This window comes from Petromyzon marinus, chromosome 68 (assembly GCF_048934315.1).
Source record: "Petromyzon marinus isolate PM22_M1 ecotype Great Lakes invasive population chromosome 68, UKy_Petmar_22M1.pri1.0, whole genome shotgun sequence".
Classification (NCBI taxonomy): Eukaryota; Metazoa; Chordata; class Hyperoartia; order Petromyzontiformes; family Petromyzontidae; genus Petromyzon; species Petromyzon marinus.
Genome location: NC_133734.1, coordinates 6,946,517 through 6,974,039, shown reverse-complemented (window position 1 = coordinate 6,974,039; position 27,523 = coordinate 6,946,517). Strand labels below are relative to the sequence as shown.

Sequence of the window (27,523 nt, the reverse complement as noted above, 5' to 3'; positions counted from 1 at the left end):
AATGTATGGTTTAACTTTAACATAGCCATTTTCTGTGACCAGTCACAAGCTAATCACTCAGCCGTTGCAAGGCTAAATTCTATGCTAATTCCTTTGTCAAGGCGCTTTGTTTCTTCTCACACAGCTTAAAGGTCGCGATCTGAGCGTGGCTTTTTTCACTCCAGCGCTGTCCTCCAGACAGTCTCGTCCCTTCACCTGATGAAGGCTGCTTGTGTTGTGGCCAAAACGTCGTGAGAATATTATTGTGTTATTTTATTTTATCAATTTATTATTTTATTCTCATTCTATGTGACTTTACCGAAAGAACCAAAGAAGATATCACAGCAATCAAGTAGAGGCGATATGGTAGGGGGGAAGCAGTGCTTGTGTCAATACAGAAAACCAATTTTATTTTTTGTCTTTTTACCAATATAATCAATGTGATCTTCAAAATTCAGTTTTGAATCCAGGATGACCCCAAGATACTTATAGAACTTGACTTGCGCTATTTGACCATTATTTAAGGAATGTAATTTGGGAAAAATAACTTCCTGCTTTAGTCCCGGTGAGAAGCATAGCACCTTGGTTTTGGAGGTATTTAGGACTAGTTTAAAAGCAACTAGCTGATGTTGTCGTTTGTTGAAATCACCCTGGAGCTTAGCAATCACGTCATCTGGAGAGTGGCCAGCAGTAATCAGTATCATGTCATCTGCAAAAATATTTACCCTGGAATGATCCAGGTCAGTGCCCAAGTCATTGACATAAAGAGAGAACAAGAGGGGGCCGAGGATGGAACCCTGTGGAACCCCTTTTGTTATCTTAACACTGTTTGACCTCCAACCATCTGTGAATACAGTTTGGGCGCGGGAAAAGAGGTAATTTTTTAACCATTTTACTGTGTTTTTGGAAAAACCGAGGCAACTTAGTTTACCAAGTAGGGTGTTGTGGTCTACTGTATCAAAAGCTTTGGACAGGTCAAGAAAAAGACAGGCACAGTACTGCTTATTTTCAAGGCTACTATAAATTTGATTCAGAGAGTCTAATGCAGCAGATGTGGTGCTGTATTTTTTTCGGAACCCAGATTGTTTTAGATGTAGTAGATTGTTGGTGGACAGGAAACTGCTAATTTGGTAGTTCAATAATTTTTCAAAAAAATGCATTAATGGGGACAAAATTCAGATAGGTCGGTAGTTATTGGGATCATCTTTAGGGCCCCCTTGTGAAGTGGACGGACATAGGCATGTTTCCATTCTCGAGGAACTGATGCTTCTTTGATGGACAGGTTGAAAATATGGGCTATAGGTTTGTATATTAGGTGACCAACAGTACAGCAAAGACGGGAAAACTATCTGCTCCGGTAGAGGAGGACCCTTTGAGGTAGGACAGCTGTTTAAGAACATTGCTTTCGTGGATTGGCTGGAAACTAAATTCGTTTAATGTTTGGACAGGGGTGTAGGAATTTGCATCAGCAGGGGTGACTCCCAATACATTATCAAAAAGATTACCAGGTTCAGAAAAATATTCCCCATTTCGGTTTAGCTCAACGGGCAGATTGTCTGTTTTGGATGCCTTTTCGATACATTTGATTGTTTTCCAAAAAGATCCTGGCATTTCCATGTGATTCCAGGAGAGTGGAGGAAAAGTAGGCATTTTTTGCATGCCGTATTTTTTTGTTTGCATTTTGACTGCTTGCGTTGTGGTTATTGCAAACATGATGCCTTGAATAAAGGTGTCAGTTTTTTGTGCCAGTTAAAAGGGTAAAACCTATTCCTATATCTGGTTTCTGGCAAAGGAGGTCTCATAATGTAAATGCTCACCCCGAGCCCTCAATACTCTGATAGTGTGCTGTTTTTGAGTTGTACGCCTTTTGGCGTCTTCTGGTCCAACACCAATGGAGACTAGGCTCTAAGAAAAGCTGTCTCGGGTGTGGACCAATCAAATTCAAGGACAGTGCATATTATTATCAAAGTTGTCTTTTTTGTTTGCATTTTGACTGCTTGCGTTGTGGTTATTGCAAACATGATGCCTTGAATAAAGGTGTCAGTTTTTGTGCCAGTTAAAAGGGTAAAACCTATTCCTATATCTTGTTTCTGGCAAAGGAGGTCTCATAATGGTAAAACAGTTACAAGTGACTCACAGAATTGTGCGCAGTTGCGTATACAGTACACAACTTCCCTGAAGGCAAAAACCTTCAGCGAGCACGATGCCAATCACACGCGTCAAATACAAAGCAAGGGACAAGACCTTACTTACTAACAACTCCTTACGAACAACTCCTTACTAACAACTCCTATCATTTTTCATTGCTGGACGGGTTGCCCCCCCCCCCCCCCAACCTGAAAATCCTGGCTCCGCCTCTGAGTGTGTGACAGTGTCAAGTTTGTATTTGCAGTAAAGTCTATTAACTCTATCTTGATTTGAAGCTTTCGTGACTGCAGGAATCCATACTCTTTGGTTCTTTAGGTAAAGTCACGTAGGTAGAAAATAAAATAAAAAACAACGTTTCGGGCGCAATGCAAGCGCATCCCACCTGATGATGGACGCTTGTGTTGCGCCTGAAACGTTGTGATTTATTTTATTTTATACCTTCGTGACTTTACAGAAAGAACCAAAGAGTATCTATTAACTCTATTTAGCACGGAGGTGAAATCTAAAGAGTAGTTTATTTTTGTTTTCCTCTGGAACTCTTTGTAAGAATGGAGTCAGGAAGTTATCACAGCACACGTGCAGCTGAAGTCGGAACTGTTCATCCCAGCATTCAAGGAAATCTGAGCCTGGCTTCAGAATCAGAATCAGAAAGGGTTTTATTCGCCATGTAAGTTCACACCGACACGGAATTTACTTTGGCAGGATGGTGCATACATTCAACATATAGGAATCTAAAATCTTAAATAAGTTTTAAACAAGTCTTACTATAATAAGGGTTAAAAGTCTAACACCAAGGGGCTGAAGTATATAAAATTGAATAAATATCGAATATAAAATAGCTTTAAGATATAATTTAAAAATAATAAATACAAATAGGTTAGCATAGTTAATATCGGCAAGGTGTCATTTTATAGATAAAATGTTAAAAACAGTGTAAGCCCTTGGCCTTGTTTAACAGGCCAGCAGCAGATGGGAAGAAACTGTTTTTAGGGGGTGAGGTTTTGGTCCTGATGGACCGAAGCCTTCTGCCGGAGGGGAGTAGCTGAAACAGAGAGTGTCCAGGGTGGGAGAAATCGGCCATAATCTTCCTCGCTCGCCTCATGGACCTTGTCGTGTGCAGGTCCTCGAGGGTTGGTAGATTGCAGGCAATTACCTTCTCAGCAGTGTGGATGATACGCTGCAATCTGCTCTTGTCCTTGGCAGTGGCAGCAGCGTACCAGACGGTTATGGAGGAGGTGAGGATGGATTCAATGATCGCTGTATAGAATTGCACCATCATTGTCTTTGGCAGGTTGAATTTCTTCAGCTGCCGTAGAAAGTACATCCTCTGTTGAGCTTTCTTGGTGAGGGAGCTGATGTTCAGTTCCCACTTGAGGTCCCGGGAGAGAATAGTGCCCAGGAAGCGGAAGGACTCTACAATTTTGACTGGGGAGTCTAACAGGGTGATGGGGGTGAGTGGGGCTGTATTCTTCCTGAAGTCCACAACCATCTCAACTGTCTTTAGAGCATTTAGCTCTAAGTTGTTCTGGCTACACCAGGTCACCAGATTGTCAGCTTCCCACCTATAGTCAGACTCATCCCCACCAGAGATCTGCCCAATGAGGGTGGTGTCATCCGCAAACTTCAATAGTTTGACGGACAGATGATTGGAGGTGCAGCTGTTGGTATACAGGGATAAGAGCAGTGGGGAAAGGACGCAGCCCTGAGGAGTTCCGGTGCTGATGGACCTGGAGTCAGAGACTTGTGTTCCCAGCTTAACGCACTGCTTCCTGTCAGACAGGAAGTCTGTGATCCATTTACAGGTGGTGTAGGGCACGTTCAGCTGGAAGAGCTTGTCCTGAAGCAGGGCAGGGATGATGGTGTTGAAGGCAGAGCTGAAGTCCACAAACAGGATCCTGGCGTAGGATGCTGGGACGTCCAGATGCTGTAGGGTGAAGTGGAGGGCCATGTTAACTGCGTCGTCCACAGACCTGTTGGCTCTGTAGGCAAACTGAAGGGGGTCCAGGAGAGGGTCTGTGATGGCTTTGAGGTGTGCCAGGACCAGGCGCTCAAAAGACTTCATTACCACAGATGTAAGGGCGACCGGTCTGTAATCATTTAGTCCTGTTGGCCTTAGCTTTTTGGGCACAGGGATGATGGTGGAGGACTTGAGACAGGCTGGTACATGGCATGTCTCCAGGGAGGTGTTAAAGATGTTGGTGAACACCGGAGACAGCTGGTCAGCGCAGTGCCTGAGGGTGGCTGGAGAGACAGAGTCCGGCCCGGCTGCTTTGCGTGGATTCTGCCTCTTGAAAAGTCTATTAACTTCTCCCTCCTGAAAGGAGATAGTCGTCTCTGTAGTATTGGTGGGGGATGGGGCCTCTTGGGTTGGAAGGGGTGGTTCAGGACAGTCCAATTGTCTTTCAAATCTGCAGTAGAACTCGTTCAGGTCGTTGGCGAGGCGGGAGTCGTTAGTGGTGTGGGGGGCTCTGGGTTTGTAGTTGGTGATCTGCCTGAGCCCTCTCCAGACAGAAGCAGCGTTGTTTGTAGAGAACTGGTGTTTTAGTCTCTCTGAGTACAGTCGTTTAGCCTCTCTCACCGCTTTGCTAAACCTGTTCTTCGACTCCTTGAATCTGTCTCTATCTCCACTCCTAAACGCTTCCTCCTTCTCCAACCTCAACCTTCTGAGCTTTGCTGAAAACCAGGGCTTATTGTTGTTAAAGTTCACCCTGGTACGTGTTGGGATACAGCAGTCCTCACAGAAGCTGATGTAGGACGTCACAGCCTCTGTGAGTTCATCCAGACTATTGGTAGCAGTCGTGAACATATCCCAGTCAGTACAGTCTAAGCACGCCCGCAAATCTTCCACAGCCTCACTGGTCCACTGTTTAGATGTCCTCACAGCAGGTTTACAGAGTTTTAGTTTCTGCCTGTATGCAGGAATCAGGTGGACCATGGCATGGTCAGAGTGTCCTAGTGCTGCTCGGGGCACTGCGTGGTAGGCTCTACTGACTGTAGTGTAGCAGTGATCCCTTCTCTGGTTGGGCATTTAATGAATTGTATGTATTTGGGGAGTTCGTGGCTGAGATTACCTTTGTTAAAGTCGCCAAGTACGATAACCAACAAATCTGGATTTGCTCGCTCCACACTCAGAATCTGATCGGCGAGCATGCGTTGGGCCTCTTTAACCTGAGGACAAGGCGGCAAATAAACTCCGACCAAAATGAGCGACGCGAACTCGCGAGGCGAGTAAAACGGTTTACAGGTTATAAAAATTGATTCAAGGAGTGGAGAACAATGTTGCAGAATCACTGTGACATCTACACACCAGCCACTGTTAATGTAAAAACAAATACCACCGCCTTTCGTCTTGCCGGAGAGTGCTATGTCACGATCCGATCTTACAAGATGGAATCCTGCTAGTTGTAGCGAAGTGTCCGGAATCAAATCACACAGCCATGTTTCTGTGAAGCACAAAGCAGAAGCTGAAAGAAAGTCTTTTTTACCATCAGTAGCTGAAGTTCATCCATTTTGTTGTACAGTGAACGTACGTTGGAGAGGAAAAAGCTCGGAAGCACTGTTCGGATCCCGCGTCTGCGTAGCCGTACTAGAACCCCCGACCGTTTACCCCTTGGGCGGCGTTTCGCTGCTTGAGCAAAGCCTAGCACGGCATTGACTAGAATGCCTACTAATTCTGCCGCTGGAAGCAGAAAAGTAGGAATTAAATCCACAGGAGTTGTTTCCCTGATATTTAAAAGTTCGTCTCTTGTTAGAGAACTCCGAAAATCTTGGCAAAACACTGAATTGACAGACAAAACAAGACAAAACAGGGCGCACCGACCAGCTGAGGCTACCATCATCGGCGCCATCTTCGCACCAGCACGGGTGTGCTGAACAGCAGGACTCTCTCACCAGCACTGGTGTGTTGAACAGTAGGCCCCTCTCACCAGCATGGGAGTGGTGAACAGCAGGCCCCTCTCACCAACACGGGTGTGAACAGTAGGCCTCTCTTACTAGCACAGGTGTGATGAACAGCAGGCCTCTCTCACCAGCACGGGTGTGCTGAACAGCAGGCCCCTCTCACCAGCATGGGAGTGAACAGCAGGCCCCTCTCACCAACACGGGTGTGATGAACAGCACGCCCCTCTCACCAGCACGGGTGTGATGAATAGTAGGCCTCTCTCACCAGCACGGGTGTGCTGAACAGCAGGCCCCTCTCACCAGCACAGGTGTGCTGAACAGCAGGCCCCTCTCACCAGCACGGGTGTGTTGAACAGCAGGCCCCTCTCACCAGTTGCAATTGAACATTAATTTATGCATTTCTGCATAACACAGATATTATTTTCAACGCCCTTTGCTATGTCAGCTGAATTTAGCTTTTATAAATATTCCTTTTTTAGCCAGACAGCCGAAATTGTGTGCTCGGAGTTTTGGGGTAACATTCATTTTGAAGATAATAGGGCTTCCAGGCATATTTGTGACAATTTGCCCTCTCATTGTGTGCAATCACAGCCTGTGTGATGAATTTGGGAAACTTTTTCACTACATTATAAATATAATAATAAGTATAGACGTGTAAGTCATGTGTGACTGTGTATATGTGCATTCCTCTGTGCCTCGATACTGATGTGTAGATGGTTTGGATGTCATTTTTTTTCTGTCTGCAGCTGTCGCTTCGTCTGCAGAATTGGTCTGATGGAGCAAATGCACTCGGCGCAGCTCGGTGCAAAAAGGCAACATTGGGACCAGCGTGCAAACAGCATGGATCATACTGGAAATTTGACACAGCACCAGAGAACACACAAAGTAGAGAAACCTTTCAAGTGCACTGTGTGTGACAAAGCATTTTCATGGCCATCAGTTCTTCAGGCCCATCAGAGAACACATACAGGAGAGAAACTTTTCAAGTGCACTGTGTGTGACAAGGCATTTGCATGGCCATCAGTTCTTCAGGCCCACCAGAGAACACACATGGGAGAGAAACCCTTCAAGTGCAGTGTGTGTGGGAAGGCATTTTCAAAGTCAACTGTTCTTAAAAAACACCAGAGAACACACACAGGAGAGAAACCCTTCAAGTGCACTCTGTGTGGTATGGCGTTTTCAGATTCATACAATCTTGTAATACACCAGAGAACTCACACAGGAGAGAAACCCTTCAAGTGCAGTGTGTGTGGGAAGGCATTTGCACATTCATCTACTCTTGTAATACACCAGAGAACACACACGGGAGAGAAACCTTTCAAGTGCAGTGTGTGTGAAAAGGCGTTTGCACATTCATCTCATCTTGTAGCACACCAGAGAACACACACGGGAGAGAAACCCTTCATGTGCAGTGTGTGTGGAAAGGCATTTGCACATTCATCTGCTCTTGTAGCACACCAGAGAACACACACTGGAGAGAAACCCTTCAAGTGCAGTGTGTGTGGGAAAGCGTTTGCACATGCATCTCCTCTTGCAGCACACCAGAGAACACACACGGGAGAGAAACCCTTCAAGTGCAGTGTGTGTGGGAAGGCGTTTGCACATTCATCTCCTCTTGTAGCACACCAGAGAACACACACGGGAGAGAAACCCTTCAGGTGCATTCCGTGTGGGAAGGCTTTTACACTTTCATCAAATCTTCATGCCCACCAGAGAACACACAAACATCAGAAGATCCACAAGGAGTGGAGTCTGAAATCAGCTTGTGGAAGTCAAAGTGCCGCAATGAGCCCATCCCTCATTAAACAAGAACCGGAAGAAAATCCCAGCTTGGACTTTTTTAAAGGTATCAGGGTGAAATATGAAGAGGTGAAGGTGAAATGTGAAGAAGTGATGTTGAAAACCGAAGAAGTGAAGGTAAAATGTGAAGATGAAGATTCAACTCCAAAATGGGATCTTCACATCGATGGAAGCAATGTGAAGCAGGAGGAGAATTCTGATTGTGAGGCAGAGTGAGGCAACTCCCAGCAGTGCCTGACACCATAGCAATAATTGAAGACTTAGTCCAACATGGACTGAACCCTGATGTCCCTGCGCTAGTTAGGCACTGCCTCACCAACACTTACTTCACCTGGAATGGTACTTTCTACAAACAAAATGAGGGTACCCCCATGGGTTCTCCCTTGTCACCAATGTTTTCATGGAGAAATTTGAATCAGACGCCATCCAGACATCCACCCTGCGTCCTTCCCTGTGGAAGAGATGTGGACGACACGTTTGTCATTTGGCCACATGGCCTACCAGCATTTAACCAATTTTTCGACCACATTAACTCCATACACCCATCCATCAAATTCACCATGGAAGTGGAGAAGGATGGCAAGCTACCATTCTTGGATGTTCTGTTTGAGAGGAGGTCCAATGGCTCTTTGGGACATTCTGTCTACAGGAAGGCAACCCACACAGACTCGTATCTGAAACCTGATTCCCACCACCATCCGGCACAGAAGAATTCCCTAATCAAAACAATACACCATAGGGCCCACTGCATCTCTGACAAACACCACCTGGCCAGTGAATTGAAACACGTACGCCTGGCCCTTAAGATGAATGGATACTCGGACTGTACTATCCGCAAAGCTGTTTCTCCTACCATGAAGAAACAACCTCTTGAGACTGACTTACTGTACCCTGGTGTCTATAAACTGAGTTTCATTTGTGGTGATTGTTACATTGGGGAAGCGAAATTACATGTATCTGACCGCATTCGCCAGCACAAGTCAGATTTGAAACAGAGTAGGACGAATTCTTCAGCCGTGGCTGATCATTGTTACAACGCTGTGGGTTATCATGATATTGTTTTCTCCGATATCAAGGTACTCTGCAAGCCATCTGGATACTACCAAAGATTTGTCCATGAAGCCATATAGATATACAAACATAGACATAACTGCAACCGAGTTGATGGATTCAAATTTAGCAATCATTGGAAAGATTATTAACCCATCCGTGGAACAGGAGCAATAGCAGGAGTAGCTTTACCATCCTGGCTCCCGCCACCCACACCCCAAACTCCCCCCCCCCCCACCCTGTGTCCGTCCTCCCTGGCTCCTACCCCCTCCTCTTACCCTATATAATTAATCTCTCATTACAAATAGCTCTCTCTACAGTAATTTTGCTGTGCTATTTACACCTGATGAAGGAAGCTTGTGTTGCCTCCAAAACGTCGTGATATTTAGTTTTCATTTTTTTATTTTTTACCTACGTGACTTTACCGAAAGAACCAAAGAGGGGATCCTTGCAGTCACGAAAACTTCAAATCTAGAAAAAACTCCCAGCAGTTTGTGGAAGTGGAGGTGTGGGTGGACTTCCTCCGAGACAATACAAAGTCAAATGGAGACCCGGTAGATGTGTAATCTTGAGGCCATGTCTCTCCAAGAGATGCACCTTTGTCACAGGCCTTGAATGAATAGAATGTGAAGTTGAACACTCAATTCCTTGGTTCAACCTGCAGAGTAAGAGCGGCCAGTCTTTGTGGACCTGTGGGTTGGGTAGATCTCTAACCAGGAGCGAGAGCCAATAAGCTCCCAAGCATTCACTAGTTCTAATAATTGCATTGATATGGTGCTTGCTTAATCGCCTCTAAAACTCGAAGTTTTGTATCGTATCTCGTCTCAAACACTCGAAGAGCATCCCCAAGTAGCAGCTGCCCCTGTATGGCCCAAGGTGGTGGCCCTGCACCGGCCTGCATGTGGACAAGAGCCTGTCAGCAGGGGGCGATGATTGATGTGTCATCTCAGTTATGTCATTTGTAGGTAATGTTTAGAACTTGCTAAATTTTGACCGAGACGCCAGCATGCAATGGCCTACTCGTTTTGAATGACGCAATAATATATTGTACGTACACTGTTAAGCAGACAGTGCATACTTTTTTTTAAAATAGCTTGTTAAATTAGGAGTGGATTCCTGCAGTCACGAAAGCTTCAAATCAAGATTGAACTGCCTCTACGGGGAGGGTTTCCACACATCTGTTAGAGCTTTTAACAGACTGTGAAACAAGAAGGCTCACATGATCGAGTCTCTGACCTTTCTGAAGAGATGCCACGACAACAAGGTAATACCGATCGCTTTTACTCACACTTGACATTAATAGATGAAATGTCCTACATCTGATTGGAACCTTGTAGACAACATGATTGCCTGATGACGGACGCTTATGTTGTGTTCGAAACGTCGTGATATATTTTATTTCTACCTACGTGACTTTACCGAAAGAACCAAAGAGTATAGCTTGTTAATACGATGTAACCTGATGCAGTATATTTCAGTGCAGTAATTAAATTTTGTTCATATGCCTGTCAATAATTTAGAATGAATACATGTCTGATTGTGTGCGTACATGTAACATTTTGTCTATAAGGGTCAAACATTCAATAAGTGATGTTCGGACAAAGTGTGTGTTTTGGAAGTCATCTGTACAGATAACTCAGGTGAGACCTGTTGTATTTTTTGTTTTCAGCAAGCGTCTGCCTCTGGAGCAACTCATTGTCTTTGAAATGGGGAGCACACTCGGATAATTCAGTTACAAGGCATACCACTTAAAAGTTACGTCTAGGAGATAGCCTGCAATAGATTAATGTGTCCGTTCGTGCGTCCGTCCCCGTTCAATACTTTAACGAAGTGAAATCTCGTGCTGTTGGGTGTAAAATTAGCAATAGACAGCGCAGAGACTTGTCCTACCAGCCCACCCTGCAGGGACCTGTTAATTCTGTATTATGTGTTGACGTAGATTTTGTCGAACGAGGACTAGAAATGCTCCTTGCTGATTAACGTCTGGATGTCCGTAACCATGGGTTGAAGCAAGCCCGACTGCTGTTGAGACGCTGTCCACCAATAAGGGTCCACAGGTGGATTGCACTGAATCAGTGATGCACTCCCAGAAGGCTGTGCTAGTTATAGTTTGTGTAAAACATTCCTTTGTTTCGTGGAGAGATCGATAAATGAAAGATGTCATGTCTGCTGATCTGCATCATAGCAGGGAGGTAATTTTAAGAGTGCATTTGAAATGCATTTTTATTACAGATTTGTATTCAGTGACAAGGCAGAACACATCTAGTAGATAAATTCTCCACAACAACACTAACAATTTTGAGTGACGTCTTATATGTTGGCAAACTAGGACGGGAAATGGTCCTTGCTGATTAACTTCTGGATGTTCACAACCATGGGTTGAAGCAAGCTGGACCCCCTGCGGCGACACGAATAACCATTTACAGCCTTGGGCCAGGAAAGTTATGAAAAAAATTGCACACGAACGACGCATTCACGCAAGCACCCTATGTTCCGTTTTAAAGTTTTAAAATGAAACAACTTTGAATAGTATTGTTTCGAATTAGATAATTGTATTTCTTCATTAAAAGCTTATCATTTTACATCTGAAAGACTACATTCACAAAGACATTTCGTGTGAATTTTCTCTCGTCATTAAGTAGATGGCCTTGCTGGGGTTTCAGTTCGATGCGGACTTTCACCTGTTTGGGATTGCGGGATCGAAATAAGGCGACACAGAGCTGGCCGTGCCAGAAGACGGCCGTCTGCGATCGATTCCAACGTAATCGAACGTCTGTCTCTGCGCCTCCGTCGTTCGTGCAACACCCCCTGCATGAAAACGACGGAAAGTGCAGCAGATAGATGAAGTGCGCTTGTAACACATTCCTGCGGAGGGAGCTGGTAGGAACGTTGGGTTGCTCGGTCAATGGTCAGGGTCAACGGCGGCGTGGTGTATTCCGCAAATATGCCCGACTGAGGGTGGGCACAAGCCGGCGTGAGTAGGTTAAACGTTGAGTTTTATAAGGGCACCATGGGGTGACCAGCCCCTCCCCACCCAGCCAGCCCCACCCCCCACCCAGCCCCACCCTCCCCACCCAGCCCCTCCCCACTCCTCGCCACCCAGCCCCACCCCTCCCATTTTTGGATGCACGACGGACGGACGGACACAATAATCCCCTGTGGGCTGGTGAAACCAGGAGGTTCCTACCAGTATAAGAGTATAGCCAGTGGGTTTTCAAAGTACCTTCGTCTTACAGAAATTAATTTCGCGTGAGCCCACCGCATTAAAACTGCTCGGCTGAGTGGGGCGAGCCACGGGGTGGGGGAGGTGGGGCGGAGAGAGTGGCACCTCCGTGGAGAGCACGGAAGCAAGGCGATGGTGGCACTGGCGGCACGGGCTGGCACGGGCACGTCCAGCACCCTTGCCTTCATTTACAATGCGGATGTCACGGCGCCCACCCCCTGGCAAATGGCGGGGGCAGCTTATCTATGTCACGTGTCATAGCTCATGTGACTGTTTCTTCTGCCGCGACAATGTGGATGTTTTTTGCCTGAGGACGACCGCTTGTGTTGCGATCGAAACGTGATTTCTTTATTTTATTTTTTCTACCTACGTGACTTTACCGAAAGAACCAAAGAGTATGGAAGACGTCTTGGCTGCTGATCTGTTTCATATGTGTACATCGATATCCCACATTGCTTCCACGCACACACCACAGTGACGGTAGAAATAAGAATGACTTCCGGGGATGGGCAAAGAGCGAGGAATCTCAATGGAGCGAGTTTAGTTTAGATTTGAAGCTTTCGTGACTGCAAGGATTCATACTGTTTGGTGTTTTCGATGAAGTCACGTAGGTAAAAAATCACGTAGGAATAATCAATAAAATAAATGAAAATAACTAGATTTAGTTTTCATTTATTTTTACAACTAGATTTAGTTTTCATTTATTTTTTTACCGAAAAAAACAAAGAGTACTAGTTAGGTTTGTTCGATTCAACATCTCTCTCTCTGCCTGTGTCTCTGTTCGCCTCTGTGTGTCTCTGGAGCGTGCTACTAAGAGATGGGGCCTTACCATCAGCCCCACCAAAACTAAGCACCTGCCTGGGTATTTTGTACCATCGGACACTCCACCCCCACAACTCCCAATCGGTGATGGGGCAGTTGTGGAGAGAGTGGAGAGTTTCCCATACCTGGGCAGTGTGCTTATGACCGGCTCCAGTTGAACAGCAGAGGTCTCACTCCGAATGAGTCGAGGAGCATTATCTTTTCATCGGTTGCGTAACGCTGTGTGGAAGCTACCTGGTCTGTCACTCCGCACTAAGCTTCAGGTCTTCTCGGCTACGGTCATTCCCTCCCTTCTCTACGCTTGCGAAACGTGGACCCCCCTAATGGAACATCTTCGCCGGTTAGAAACAGGCTCGCCTGCCTACGATCCATCCTGGGTTTAACCAGGCTGGATTGTGTGAGGAGCTCACAAATCTTTGAAAGATCTGGGCAAGGTCCCATCGTTGAGCTCCTCCGGCAGGCAAGGCTGCGTTGGCTGGGTCATGTAGCCAGCATGCCCAGCCACCGCATGCCGAAACAGCTTTTGTTCGGCCGGATCGAGGGGGCTAAACGGGCGCGGCACGGGCTAGAGAAGAGATGGAGTGATGTGGTACAGGAGGACGTGGAGCTGAGTGGACTTGCCGATGACTGGTACCAGCGGTGTCAAGATCGGCCTCTGTGGAGGAGGCTCGTGAAGGACGCTACTGGGCAGTTGGAGGCAGTCGCCCTCCAACAACAACGGAGGGCGGAGGAGCGACGCTCACAACAACGAGCGGAGCGCCGGGTGGCTAAAGCACAGCAGGTTGGCACAGTAGGGGGCACAGGTGGTGCATCAGCCAGTCATCTCATTTATCTTAGTCAGTCGACCCGTGGCACTTGGGTCTGCCCCGTGACCTGCCAGCGGGCGTTCGACACTTCACGTGGCCTCAAGGTGCACATGGCCTGGCACAAGCGTCGTGGTGACGTCACCGCCACTTAGTGGCGAATGGCGGTTGTTGTGTCTCTGTCGTCTCTATCTGTCTCTGTGTTCCTCTTGTCTGTCCGCCTGTCTTGTCTGTCTGTGTGTCTATCAGCGTCTGTCCAACCGTAGTCAACGACTGTCAGTAGCAGCAGGCGCCCGTTCAACTCCCACGGCTACACGCCACTCAAACTTGCTCCCAACACAAAGATCCCCTGTATAGCCTGAACAGAATGTTGGGGCAAGTGCTGTTAGTGAGCACCTAACACAAGATCCCCCGTATAGCCTTAACAGACTAGGGGCAAGTGCTGTTAGCGAGCACCTATTAAGGGTGGGACGGCACACGAGGGGGTGGGTGCCCAGCACCACGCCCGGCCGCCTTTGTCTCCCTAGTGGCGATGTTTACACACCGCACTGGGTACTCGTTTGAGGCTGAGTCGACGTAGGGGAGGCTCAGGACCGGTTCAGAAAATCGTCACTGGTTAAGGGCACGAGCGGGAATTGAACTCGGCTGGTCGGGTGCGGAGCGCAGCGCTCACCACGACACTCCCGCGTCAACAAACTTGAACTCTGATCCCGCTCTCTGACGTCACTGCTCAGCATGACCTCATTGGCGTCAAACGCAAGGGGGAGGTGTGCCTTGCTGGTGACATCATGTCACCACGGTATTCGCCCTCCCCCGACCACCGAGCTCTTGAGCGTGACGTCACCTCCGCTAGGCCGCTATCTGTTCCAGTGCAATCCTTATTTGGGCAAAGCCACGCCCAGTGACTGGCGGCTCATAAACATAAAGTCTTAGTTGAAGCCGTCGCAACGGGTTTTAGCGCCCACGCACCATCCCTCGACGTATGGGCCAGGTTCATTAACATAATTTATTCATACTCTGGTTCTTTAGATAAAGTCACGTAGGTAAACAAAATAATAAATACAATATTCTTTTTTGCCTACGTGACTTTACCTAAAGAACCATTGCAGTCACGATAACTTCAAATCTAGAATAATTTATTCACGTACTGAGCCGTTCATTGTGGGAGGGGAGTGTTATCGTACCTCACAAGTGACGTCATGTCAGCTGCTGCCGCGTGACGTCGCGAGGTAACAGGAATCTGCCGCTCCGCCCGTGCACTGAAATCCGAGGTGAGAAATTCTCATCGCGGTGGTGGTTATGGTGATTGTGGTTGTTGTGGTGGTGGTTGTTGTTTACCGAGGTGGAGCCTCGCTCTTTCTCTCTCTCGTAGGGATGTCAATTGAGTAGCAGCGAGCATGGAAGCGATGTCCCGGTTGGAAATTTACAACGCGGGGCCTTGCCTCCTGCCCTCGCCTGATCGCGTTTGCTTCAATTATCTCGCCTAATTTTAATTTGTCTTCACCTGGCTCGCCACTTTGTAACTTTGTTTTACTTTAAATATTCACACAATTTTTTTCATTTTTTTACCAGGCCAAGCCCGCTTGAGCTGCTATACCGCTCTTGTTTTCAGAAGCGACCTGCCCACAACAACAACACCAGGTGAGGCTTGTCAACAGCGTGGCGGTGTTCACTCTAGACGCGTGGTGGTGTTCACTCAAGACGCGTCGTGGTGTTCACTCTATACAGGTCGCAGTGTTCACTCTAGACGCGTGGTGGTGTTCACTCTCTACATGTGGAGGAGGAAGCCTTAATACTGAGCAGGTGAAGGTGGCCAGGCGTGGGTCTGGACACACCACCACCTGTGAACCATGCCAGTGCGTGACAGTGGTGGAGCCAGTGGGGTTGGGGTGGCACGTGCCCCCCCAACGATCCGATCGAAATTCCTAATTTCCATCGGATCATTGGGGTTTATTAGTAACTAGCTTCACTACCCGGCTTCGCCCGTAACTTGGATTCTTGTCTTGGATTCATTTCATATTCCCTTATTTCACTGAAAAACCCTGAAAAAATCGATGCTTGCAAGAATGAAAAAAGCCGAAACAAATCAATTTAACTAACTCGGATGTTTTCACTGAAGGAAATTCAACCTCAACCCACTTCTACGTAAGGTCGATTTTGGCCACTCGGGAAGGGAATGACATGGCAAGCTGAAAATAGTCTCGTTCACTTAGAAATTCCAGACAACATAAGCTGTGAAAATGTAATGACGCCAGAGCTCAGAGTTGGAGAGTTTTTGCTACTTCACGCAAACAAATAGATGTCATTTCTGCGTTATATTTAAGATAGCAGTTGTACCCGTTCTTCGCACGGAGGATATGCATTGACACTCCGAGAAGCCAATGGCTTCATCGGCCAGGAGCGAAGCGCAATACCTAAAATCTCCCGGCACGCCGTTAACAGCTCTAGAAGTTCTAGATTTGAAGCTTTCGTGACTGCAAGGATCCATACTCTTTGGTTCTATTCGGTAAAGTCACGTAAAAAACAACAAAAAATTCACGACGTTTCGGCCACAACACAAGTGGCCTTCATCAGGTGACAGCGCTGGAGTGAACACAGCCAAGCTCAGACCGCGACCTTTTTTAAGCTGTGTGAGAGGAAGCAGAGCACCTTGACAAAGGAATCAGCATTAACAATAGCATTTAATTGGCGGACTTAGCATGATGAGCGGTGTAGAGGGGGTGAACATGTGCAGACCGGCGAGGGGGGGAGGGGGAGGGGAGTTTACATATTCATGGTGTGAAAAGGGAATTTAATCAGCTGCAAAAGTTTGGGATACCACTACTTGAAAAAATATACTGTACCATTGAAAATTTTTTGAATGTTTGGTTTGATTCAGGACATCTTTCCAATGGTTGCTTAATTTGAAACCATCCTCTCGGTTGAAATTGTGTCTGTGTTTGTAAATCTGAATTGCCTCGTGAACAAATCTCTGATAAAAACCCATGGGTTTATCAAACCCATGGGTTTGATAAAGTGGCCTTCACCTGATGAAGGCCACTTGTGTTGTGGCCGAAACGTGATTTTTTTTATTTGTTGTTGTTTTTTTACGTGACTTTACCGAATAGAACCAAAGGGTATAGCTCTAGAAGTACGGCGCGCGAAGAGCCATATGGTAGGGGTAAGCATTGCAGAGCGCTTAACTCAGGTGTTGTGGGTTGACGCCACTCACTTCATGGTCATTCCCCCCCCCTCCACCCAGATACAAAAGTATTTTTATACTTTTTGCATCGTGTACAGTATGAATCTACCCACATGCCCACTTTCAAGTGTGTAGCATGTTGGGAAGTATGCTAAACATTTCTAACAGACACACTATATGCAATAATGCATATATACTCTTTGGTTCTATTCGGTAAAGTCACGTAGGTAAAAATAAAATAACAAAAAATCACGACGTTTCGGCCACAACACAAGTGGCCTTCATCAGGTGAAGGGACTGGACTGTCCAGAGGGACAGTGTTGGAGTGAAGACAACAAGCCCAGGTCGCGTCCTTTAAGCTGTGTGGGAGGAAACAAAAAAACCCCTTGACAAAGGAATTAGCATAAAAATATGTACTGGACCGGCACGGTGGGATGGTGGGGGGGAGTTTACATAATGTTGGTGTGAAGGGAAATAAGCTGCTGTGAAAGTTTGGAATACCTCTACTTGAATAAATATACTGTACCATTGAAAATTAGTTTAATGTTTGGTTTGATTTAGAACATCTTTCCAATGATTGCTTAATTTGAAACCATCCTCTCGGTTGAAATTGTCTGTGTTTGTAAATCTGAATTGCCTCGTGGACAAATCTCTGATAAAAACCCGTGGGTTTGCAGAGAACCTTGGTATCGGAGAAAACTATATCGTGATCACCCACAGCGTTGTAACAGTGATCAGCTACGGCAGAATAATTCGTTCTGCCGTGTTTCAAATCTGATTTGTGCTCGCGAATTCGGTCAGAGACATGTCGTTTCGCCTCCCCGATATAGCAGTCACCACAGGTACAACTCAATTTGTAAACCCCGAGGTACTGTAAGTCAGGAAAGACATCCTTCACGTATGGGATCAGGTCACGGATTTTGTGTACTGTATTGAACCGGACCAGGATCTTGTGTTTAGTATTTTGGAGATCTTTTTAGTAACGCCTGCTATCTATGGTAGTGTGATGGTTTTGACCGGAGTATCAAGTGGTTAAATTTCGATTTAAACCTTTCGTGCATGCAAGGATTCATCTTCTTTGGTTCTTTCGGTAAAGTCACGTAGAATGAGAATAAAATAATAAATTGATAAAATAAAATAACGCAATAAAATTCTCACAACGTTTCGGCCACAACACAAGCGGCCTTCATCAGGTGAAGGGACGAGACTGGGGCTCGTAGCTATCCGTGGTGCTAAAAGTTGAGGCTTAAAGGTCGCGGTCTGAGCTTGGCTGTGTTCGCTCCAGCGCTGTCCTCCAGACAGTCTCGTCCCTTCACCTGATGAAGGCCGCTTGTGTTGTGGCCGAAACGTCGTGAGAATATTATTGTGTTATGTTATTTTATTTTATCAATTTATTATTTTATTCTCATTCTACGTGACTTTACCGAAAGAACCAAAGAAGATGTATCAAGTGGTTGTTTCTGTATGGAGGGAGAAACAGCTTGGCAGATGGTACGGTCAGAGTATCCATTTCTCTTGAGGGCCAGGTGTACATGTTTTAATTCACTGGTCAGGTGGTGTTGGTCTGAAATGCAATGTGCCCTGTGGTATAACGTTTTGATGAGAGAATTATTTTGAGCTGGGTGGTGGTGGGATTCAGGTTTCAAGTAGGAATCTGTGGGTGGGTTTCCTGTAGACAGAATGCCCCAGTGAGCCATCAGGTCTCCTCTCAAACAGAACATCCAAGAATGGTAGCTTGCCATCTTTCTCCACTTCCATGGTGAATTTGATAGCAGGATGTCTAGAATTGATGTGGTGTAGGAAAAGGTTCAAAGCTGGGAGGCCATGTGGCCAAATGACGAAAGTGTCATCCACATATCTTTTCCACAGGGAAGGTCTGAGGGTGGAAGTCTGGATGGCGTCTGATTCAAATTTCTCCATGGAAAGATGTTCTAAATCAAACCAAACATTAAACTAATTTCAATGGTACAGTATATTTATTCAAGTAGTGGTATTCCAAACTTTCACAGCAGCTTATTTCCCTTCACACCAACATTATGTAAACTCCCCCCCACCCCACCGGGCCGGTCCAGTACATATTTTTATGCTAATTCCTTTGTCAAGGGGTTTTTTTGTTTCCTCCCACACAGCTTAAAGGACGTGACCTGGGCTTGCTGTTTTCACTCCAACGCTTTCCTCTGGACAGTCCAGTCTCTTCACCTGATGAAGGCCACTTGTGTTGTGGCCGAAACGTCGTGATTTTTTGTTCTTTTAACCTACGTGACTTTACCGAATAGAACCAAAGAGTATGGATCCTTGCAGTCATGAAAGCTTCAAATCTAGAATAATGCATGTAGTTTTTTGCACGGCAAGTGAGCTGTGACGTCAAATCTATCACGTGACCCTCGCATGTGGAAGCGTAACGCATTGTAGTGTAGTGCTTAGCTCGCCCGCGTTACAAACCCGGCGACCCAAGTTCGATTCCCGCTCACGGCCACCACCAGTAACGATTATTTGAACCGATTCTGGGCCTCCCCTAGGTCGACTCAGCCTCAAACGAGTAACTGTTGTGGTGGGAACATCGCCACTGGGGAGACAAAGGTGATCGGGTGTGGTGAATCCAAGTCCCGGGCGAAGCTGGGTGGTACAGCTAGTATATAGATAAATCGGAATTTTGCGACCTCCCTCACTGCCACCGTGTGGCATATTATTACGTGCCAGGGACTCTGAGATGATAGGACAACAGTCCGAGTCCATAATTAGCAATAAGTAACGGTAAAGCAGTTACAAGCAACTCACAGAATTGTGCGCAGTTGCGTATACAGTACACGACTTCCCTGAAGGCAAACACCTTCAGCGAGCGCGATGCCGATCACACGTGTTGAATACAAAGCAAGGGACAAGCCCTTACTTACTAGCAACTCCTTACTAACAACTCATATAATTTTTCATTGCTGGAGGGGTTGCCCCCCCTCCACCTGAAAATCCTGGCTCCGCCTCTGAGTGTGTGACAGTATCAAGTTTGTATTTGTAGTAAAGTCTATTAAGTTTAACACGTAGGCTTTCGCGACCAATATTATTCATAATAAAGGTTTTTGGGTTAGATCGCGTTATTTATAAATGTGTCGTAACCCTCCACCACCCGACACGGCCAATCAGCAAAAAAAGTGTCACATTGACAAAAGACAAATAATTCACTACTTTAGCCCACCGGTGTGTTGAAGAGTGAATCCACAACATTTACAGTTTGAGTACGACGTTTCGCTGGTAAATACATCCAGGATCATTGGGCAATTCGCCAGAATGGTAAAGCCCTCGCTTGCTCCTGGTTTTATATAGAGCAGCAGGGTGATGTCATCATTTAACTCATATCAGGTGCAGTGATTAGAGGCGGAGGGGGGTATTGTAATTATATAATCGATTAGTAATCAGTCAATGGTTATGATTAGTAATGAGTTGTAGATTAGTAATTAGTTGTAATGTGTGTTAGTGATTATATGCTATGTTAGTAATCCGTTAATTAGTATGTTTCCCCTATAAGAAATTGTAATGTGCATTCATATTCTTAGCTCCCTCGGCAAAGCCACGCCGAAGGGAAACAACAAAACAACAAACATAGATAATCTATTATTTTATTGCTTCCCCCCCAACGTGACTCCACCGAAAGATCCAAGAACATGAATCACTGCAGTCACGAAAGCTTTAAATCAAAATGTAATGTGTATTATTTAATAATACGCTTCCAGGCCGCACTAAGCCTGTAGCTGTCAGAGCGATCAAAGTTATTCTTATTCCTCTCAATTTCAATGGATTCTCTAATTAGTCTTTGCCAGTAATAATTAGTTTTACACAACACTGCAACATTGTCAAAATCAATTGAGTGTCCTTGTTGACAAGCATGTTCTGCCACTGCCGACAGTTGTGTTTGAGATAATTTAATATTTCTCTGATATTCTTTTAGTCTTACGCTGATGTTACGTCCCGTCTGTCCAATATAGCATCTGCCACATAAACAATTAATCCGATATACACCTGTTGATAATTTAGGTAATGCATCTTTAGTGCAAGATACTAGTTTTTGAATTTTGTGTACTGTACCAAATTTTACTGTAATGTTTTGCTTTTGCAAAACACGGGCTAATTTGTCAGTTACTCCTGAGAAATATGGAATTTTTATTGTTTTAACAATCTGATCGCTTTCAGAAGTATTGCTTTGCGATCGTGATTTGGCATTCAGTGCTCTGTTAATTTGAGCATTATTGTAGCCATTCTGTCGTAGTGCGTCTTTAACGTGTTTAATCTCTCTCACTAGACTCTCACCATCTGACACTGTTTTAGCCCGATGTATGAGCGTCTTGATAAGAGAGGATTTCTGAGCTGGATGATGACGTGATTCTGCAGGAATCCATACTCTTTGGTTCTTTCGGTAAAGTCACGTAGGTATAAAATAGAATAAAAAACGTTTCGGGCGCAACACAAGCACCCATCCCACCTGATAATGGATGCTTGTGTTGCACCTGAAACGTTGTGGTTTATTTCATTTTATACCTTCGTGACTTTACCGAAAGAACCAAAGAGTATCTGTTAACTCTATTTAGCACGGAGGTGAAATCTAAAGAGTAGTTTATTTTTGTTTTCCTCTGGAACTCTTTGTAAGAATGGAGTCAGGAAGTTATCACAGCACACGTGCAGCTGAAGTCAGATCTGTTCATCCCAGCATTCAAGGAAATCTTAGCCTGGCTTCACACCTCTAAGTTGCGATTGAATATTAATTTATGCATTTCTGCATAACACAAATAGTATTATTTTCAACGCCCTTTGCTATGTCAGCTGAATTTAGCTTTTATAAATATTCCTTTTTTAGCCAGACAGCCGAAATTGTGTGCTCGGAGTTTTGGGTTAACATTCATTTTGAAGATAATAGGGCTTCCAGGCATATTTGTGACAATTTGCCCTCTCATTGTGAGCAATCACAGCCTGTGTGATGAATTTGGGAAACCTTTTCACTACATTATAAATATATTAATAAGTATAGACGTGTAAGTCATGTGTGACTGTGTATATATGCATTCCTCTGTGCCTCGATACTGATGTGTAGATGGTTTGGATGTAATTTTTTTTCTGTCTGCAGCTGTCGCTTCGTCTGCAGAATTGGTCTGATGGAGCAAAGGCACTCGGCGCAGCTCGGTGCAAAAAGGCAACATTGGGACCAGCGTGCAAACAGCATGGATCATACCGGAAATTTTACACAGCACCAGAGAACACACAAAGTAAAGAAACCTTTCAAGTGCACTGTGTGTGACAAGGCATTTGCACGGCCATCAGTTCTTCAGGCCCACCAGAGAACACATACAGGAGAGAAACCTTTCAAGTGCACTGTGTGTGACAAGGCATTTGCATGGCCATCAGTTCTTCAGGCCCACCAGAGAACACACATGGGAGAGAAACCCTTCAAGTGCAGTGTGTGTGGGAAGGCATTTTCAAAGTCAACTGTTCTTAAAAAACACCAGAGAACACACACAGGAGAGAAACCCTTCAAGTGCACTCTGTGCGGTATGGCGTTTTCAGATTCATACAATCTTGTAATACACCAGAGAACTCACACAGGAGAGAAACCCTTCAAGTGCAGTGTGTGTGGGAAGGCGTTTGCACATTCATCTAATCTTGTAGCACACCAGAGAACACACACGGGAGAGAAACCCTTCATGTGCACTGTGTGTGGGAAGGCGGTTGCACATTTATCTTCTCTTATAGCACACCAGAGAACACACACGGGAGAGAAACCCTTCATGTGCAGTGTGTGTGGGAAGGTGTTTGCACATGCATCTCCTTTTGCAGCACACCAGAGAACACACACGGGAGAGAAACCCTTCAAGTGCAGTGTGTGTGGGAAGGCGTTTGCAAATTCATCTGCTCTTGTAGCACACCAGAGAACACACACGGGAGAGAAACCCTTCATGTGCACTGTGTGTGGGAAGGCGGTTGCACAGTCATCTTCTCTTATAGCACACCAGAGAACACACACGGGAGAGAAACCCTTCATGTGCCGTGTGTGTGGGAAGGCGTTTGCACATGCATCTGCTTTTGCAGCACACCAGAGAACACACACGGGAGATAAACCCTTCAAGTGCAGTGTGTGTGGGAAGGCGTTTGCACATTCATCTCCTCTTGTAGCACACCAGAGAACACACACGGGAGAGAAACCCTTCAGGTGCATTCCGTGCGGGAAGACTTTTACACTTTCATCAAATCTTCATGCCCACCATAGAACACACAAGCATCAGAAAGTCCACAAGGAGTGGAATCTGAAATCAGCTTGTGAAAGTCAAAGTGCCGCAATGAGCCCATCCCTCATGAAACAAAAACCGGAAGAAAATCCCAACTTGGACACTTTTAAAGGTATCGAGGTGAAATATGAAGAGGTGAAGGTGAAATGTGAAGAAGTGATGGTGAAGAGCGAAGAAGTGAAGGTAAAATGTGAAGATGAAGATTTGACTCCAAAATCGGACCTTAACATCGATGGAGGCAACGTGAAGCAGGAGGAGAATTCTGACTGCGAGGCAGAGCAAGGCAACTCCCAGCAGTTTGTGGAAGTGGAGGTGTGGGTGGACTTCCTCCGAGACAATACAAAGTCAAATGGAGACCCGGTAGATGTGTAAGCTTGAGACGATGTCGCTCCAATAGATGCACCTTTGTCACAGGCCTTGAATGACAAGAATGTGAAGTTGAACACTCAATTCCGAGGTTCAACCTGCAGGGTAAGAGCTGCCAGTCTTTGTGGAACTAGAGCCAATAAGCTCCCAAGCATTATGAGACCTCCTTTGCCAGTAACAAGATATAGTAATAGGTTTTTACCCTTTTATCTGGCACAAAAAACTGATACCTTTATACAAGATGACGCCTTTTGGCGCCTTTTGGCGTCATCTGGTCCAACACCAGTGGAGACTAGACTCTAAGAAAAGCCGTCTCGGGTGTGGACCAATCAAATTCAAGGACGGTACATAACATCAGAGTTGTCTTTTTTGTTTGCATTTTGACTACTTGTATTGTGGTTAGTGCAAATATGATTGCTTGTATAAAGGTATGAGTTTTTGTTCCAGATAAAAGGGTAAAAGCTCCCAAGCATTCACTATGTTCTAATCGCCTCAGCAATTCAGAGTTTTGTATCGTATCTCGTCTCACACTCGAAGAGCATCCCCAAGTAGCAGCTGCCTCTGTGTGGCACAAGGTGGTGGCCCTGCACCGGCCTGCATGTGTACAAGAGCCTGTCAGCAGGGGGCGATGATTGGTGTCATCTCAGCTATGTCATTTGTAGGTAATGTTTAGAACTTGCTAAATTTTGACCGAGATGCCAGCATGCAATGGCCTACTCGTTTTGAATGATGCAATCATATATTGTACGTACACTGTTAAGCAGACGGTGCATACTTTTTTAAAAATATCTTGTTAAATTAGGAGTGGATTCCTGCAGTCACGAAAGCTTCAAATCAAGATTGAACTGCCTCTACGGGGAGGGTTTCCACACATCTGTTAGAGCTTTTAACAGACTGTGAAACAAGAAGGCTCACATGATCGAGTCTCTGACCTATCTGAAGAGATGCCACGACAACAAGGTAATATCTTCTTTGGTTCTTTCGGTAAAGTAACGTAGAATGAGAATAAAATAATAAACTAATAAAATAGAATAATAAAATTCTCACGACGTTTCGGCCACAACACAAGTGGCCTTCAGGTGAAAGGAACAGACCTGTCAGGACGACAGAGCTTCAATGAACGTTGTTAAGATTCGTAGCGTCCTTTAAAATGGTTTAGAGAAGTGAGGCACCTTGACAAAGGGGTTACATATTAAACAGGAGAATTTAGCATTTAAATAGCTGAGTGATTAGCTTGTGACTGGTCGTAGAAATAGCTATGTTAAAGTCAAAGCTTACACATCCACAGCGGCACCTAGTACAAATCAAACAGGAGAATTTAGCATTGAAATAACTGAGGGATTAGCTTGTGACTGGTCATAGAAATAGCTATGTTAAAGTCAAAGCCTACACCACAGAGGCACCTAGTACAAATCAAACAGGATAATTTAGCATTGAAATAGCTGAGTGATTAGCCGGTAATACCGATCGCTTTTGCTCACACTTGACATTAACAGATGAAATGTCCACATCTGATTGAAACCTTGTAGACAACATGATTGCCTGATGACGGACGCTTGTGTTGTGTTCGAAACGTCGTGATATATTTTATTTCTACCTACGTGACTTTACCGAAAGAACCAAAGAGTATAGCTTCTTGTTAATACGATGTAACCTGATGCAGTATATTTCAGTGCAGTAATTAAATTTTGTTAATATGCCTGTCAATAATTTAGAATTAATACTTGTCTGGTTGTGTGCGTACATGTAGCATTTTGTCTATAAGGGTCAAACATTGAATAAGTGATGTTTGGACAAAGTGTGTGTTTTGGAAGTCATCTGTACAGATAACTCAGATGAGACCTGTTGTATTTTTTGTGTTTTCAGCAAGCGTCTGCCTTTGGAGCAACTCATTGTCTTTGAAATGGGGAGCACACTCGGATAATTCAGTTTCAAGGCATACCACTTAAAAGTTACGTCTTGGAGATACATTCTCTACAACACGAATTATAATTTTGTATCATGTGTTGATGTAGATTTTGTCGAACGAGGACTAGAAATGTTCCTTGCTGATTAACGTCTGGATGTCCGTAACCATGGGTTGAAGCAAGCCCGACTGCTGTTGAGACGCTGTCCACCAATAAAGGTCCACAGGTGGCTTGCACTGAATCAATGATGCACTCCCAGAAGGCTGTGCTAGTTATAGTTTGTGTAAAACATTCCTTTGTTTCGTGGAGAGATCGATAAATGAAAGATGTCATGTCTGCTGATCTGCTTCATAGCAGGGAGGTAATTTTAAAAGTGCATTTGAAATGCATTTTTATTACAGATTTGTATTCAGTGACAAGGCAGAACACATCTAGTAGATACATTCTCCACAACAACACTCATAATTGTGCGTGACGTCTTTTATGTTGGCGAACTAGGACAGGAAATGGTCCTTGCTGATTAACTTCTGGATGTTCACAACCATGGGTTGAAGCAAGCCGGATCCCCTGCGGCGCCTCTGAATAACCATTTACAGCCTTGGGCCAGGAAAGTTATGAAAAAAATTGCACACGAACGACGCATTCACGCAAGCACCCGATGCTCCGTTTTGAAGTTTTAAAATGAAACAACTTTGAATAGTATTGTTTCGAATTAGATAATTGTATTTCTTCATTAAAAGCTTATCATTTTACATCTGAAAGACTACATTCACAAAGAAATTTCGTGTGAATTTTCTCTCGTCATTAAGTAGATGGCCTTGCTGGGGTTTCGGTTCGATGCGGACTTTCACCTGTTTGGGATTGCGGGATCGAGATAAGGCGACACAGAGCTGGCCGTGCCAGAAGACTGCCGTCTGCGATCGATTCCAACGTAATCGAACGTCTGTCTCTGCGCCTCCGTCGTTCGTGCAGCGCCCCCTGCATGAAAACAATGGAAAGTGCAGCAGATATGAAGTTGTGCGCTTGTAACACATTCCTGCGGAGGAAGCTGGTAGGAACGTTGGGTTGCTCGGTCAATCGTCAGGGTCAACGGCGGCGTGGTGTATTCCGCAAATATGCCCGACTGAGGGTGGGCACAAGCCGGCGTGAGTCGGTTAAACGTTGAGTTTTATAAGGGCACCATGGGGTGACCAGCCCCTTCCCACCCAGCCAGCCCCACCCAGCCCCTCCCCACCTCTCGCCACCCAGCCCCACCCCTCCCATTTTTGGATGCGCGACAGACGGACGGACGCAATAATCCCCTGTGGGCTGGTGAAACCAGGAGTTTCTTACCAGTAAAAGACTATTGCCAGTGGGTTTTCAAAGTACCTTCGTCTTACAGAAATCAATTTCGCGTGAGCCCACCGCATTAAAACTGCTCGGCTGAGCGGGGCGAGCCACGGGGGGGGAGGGGGGGGCGGAGAGAGTGGCACCTCCGTGGAGAGCGCGGAAGCAGGGCGATGGTGGCACTGGCGGCGCGGGCTGGCACGGGCACGTCCAGCACCCTTGCCTTCATTTACAATGCGGCTGCCACGGCGCCACCCCCTGGCAAACGGTGGTGGGGGGGGGGGGCAGCCTATGTCACGTGTCATAGCTCACGTGACTGTTTCTTCTGCTGCGACAATGTGGATTTTTTGCCTCAGGACGACCGCTTGTGATCGAAACGTGATTTATTTAGTTTATTTTTTCTACCTACGTGACTTTACCGAAAGAACCAAAGAATATGAAAGACGTCTTGGCTGCTGATCTGTTTCATATGTGTACATCGATATCCCACATTGCTTACACGTACACACCACAGTGACAATAGAAATAAGAGCCACTTCTGGGGATGGGCAAAGAGCAAGGAATCTCTTTCAATGGAGCGAGTTAAGTTTCAATTTGAAGCTTTCGTGACTGCAAGGATTCATACACTTTGGTTTTTTATATGAACTCACGTAGGTAAAAAACCAAGTAGGAAAAAAATTAATGAAATAAAATAAATGAAAATCAATAAAATAAATGAAAATAACTAGATTTAGTTTTCATTTATTATTACA

The 27,523-nt window shown here is 45.4% G+C and overlaps 1 protein-coding gene across 1 annotated transcript in view; it reads left to right on the top strand.

Annotated features, from left to right (window-relative positions):
• Positions 1-26,213, top strand: part of LOC142906642 (uncharacterized) — a 29,866-nt gene extending 3,653 nt beyond the window's left edge. Inside the window, exons 3-4 of the mRNA XM_076054882.1 lie at positions 6,774-7,731; positions 22,219-26,213. Of these exons, the coding sequence (XP_075910997.1) occupies positions 6,802-7,731; positions 22,219-23,544 (2,256 nt within the window). The 5' untranslated portion in view covers positions 6,774-6,801 and the 3' untranslated portion in view covers positions 23,545-26,213. The remainder of the gene's footprint in view (positions 1-6,773; positions 7,732-22,218) is intronic.
• Positions 26,214-27,523: the final 1,310 nt, after the last annotated feature.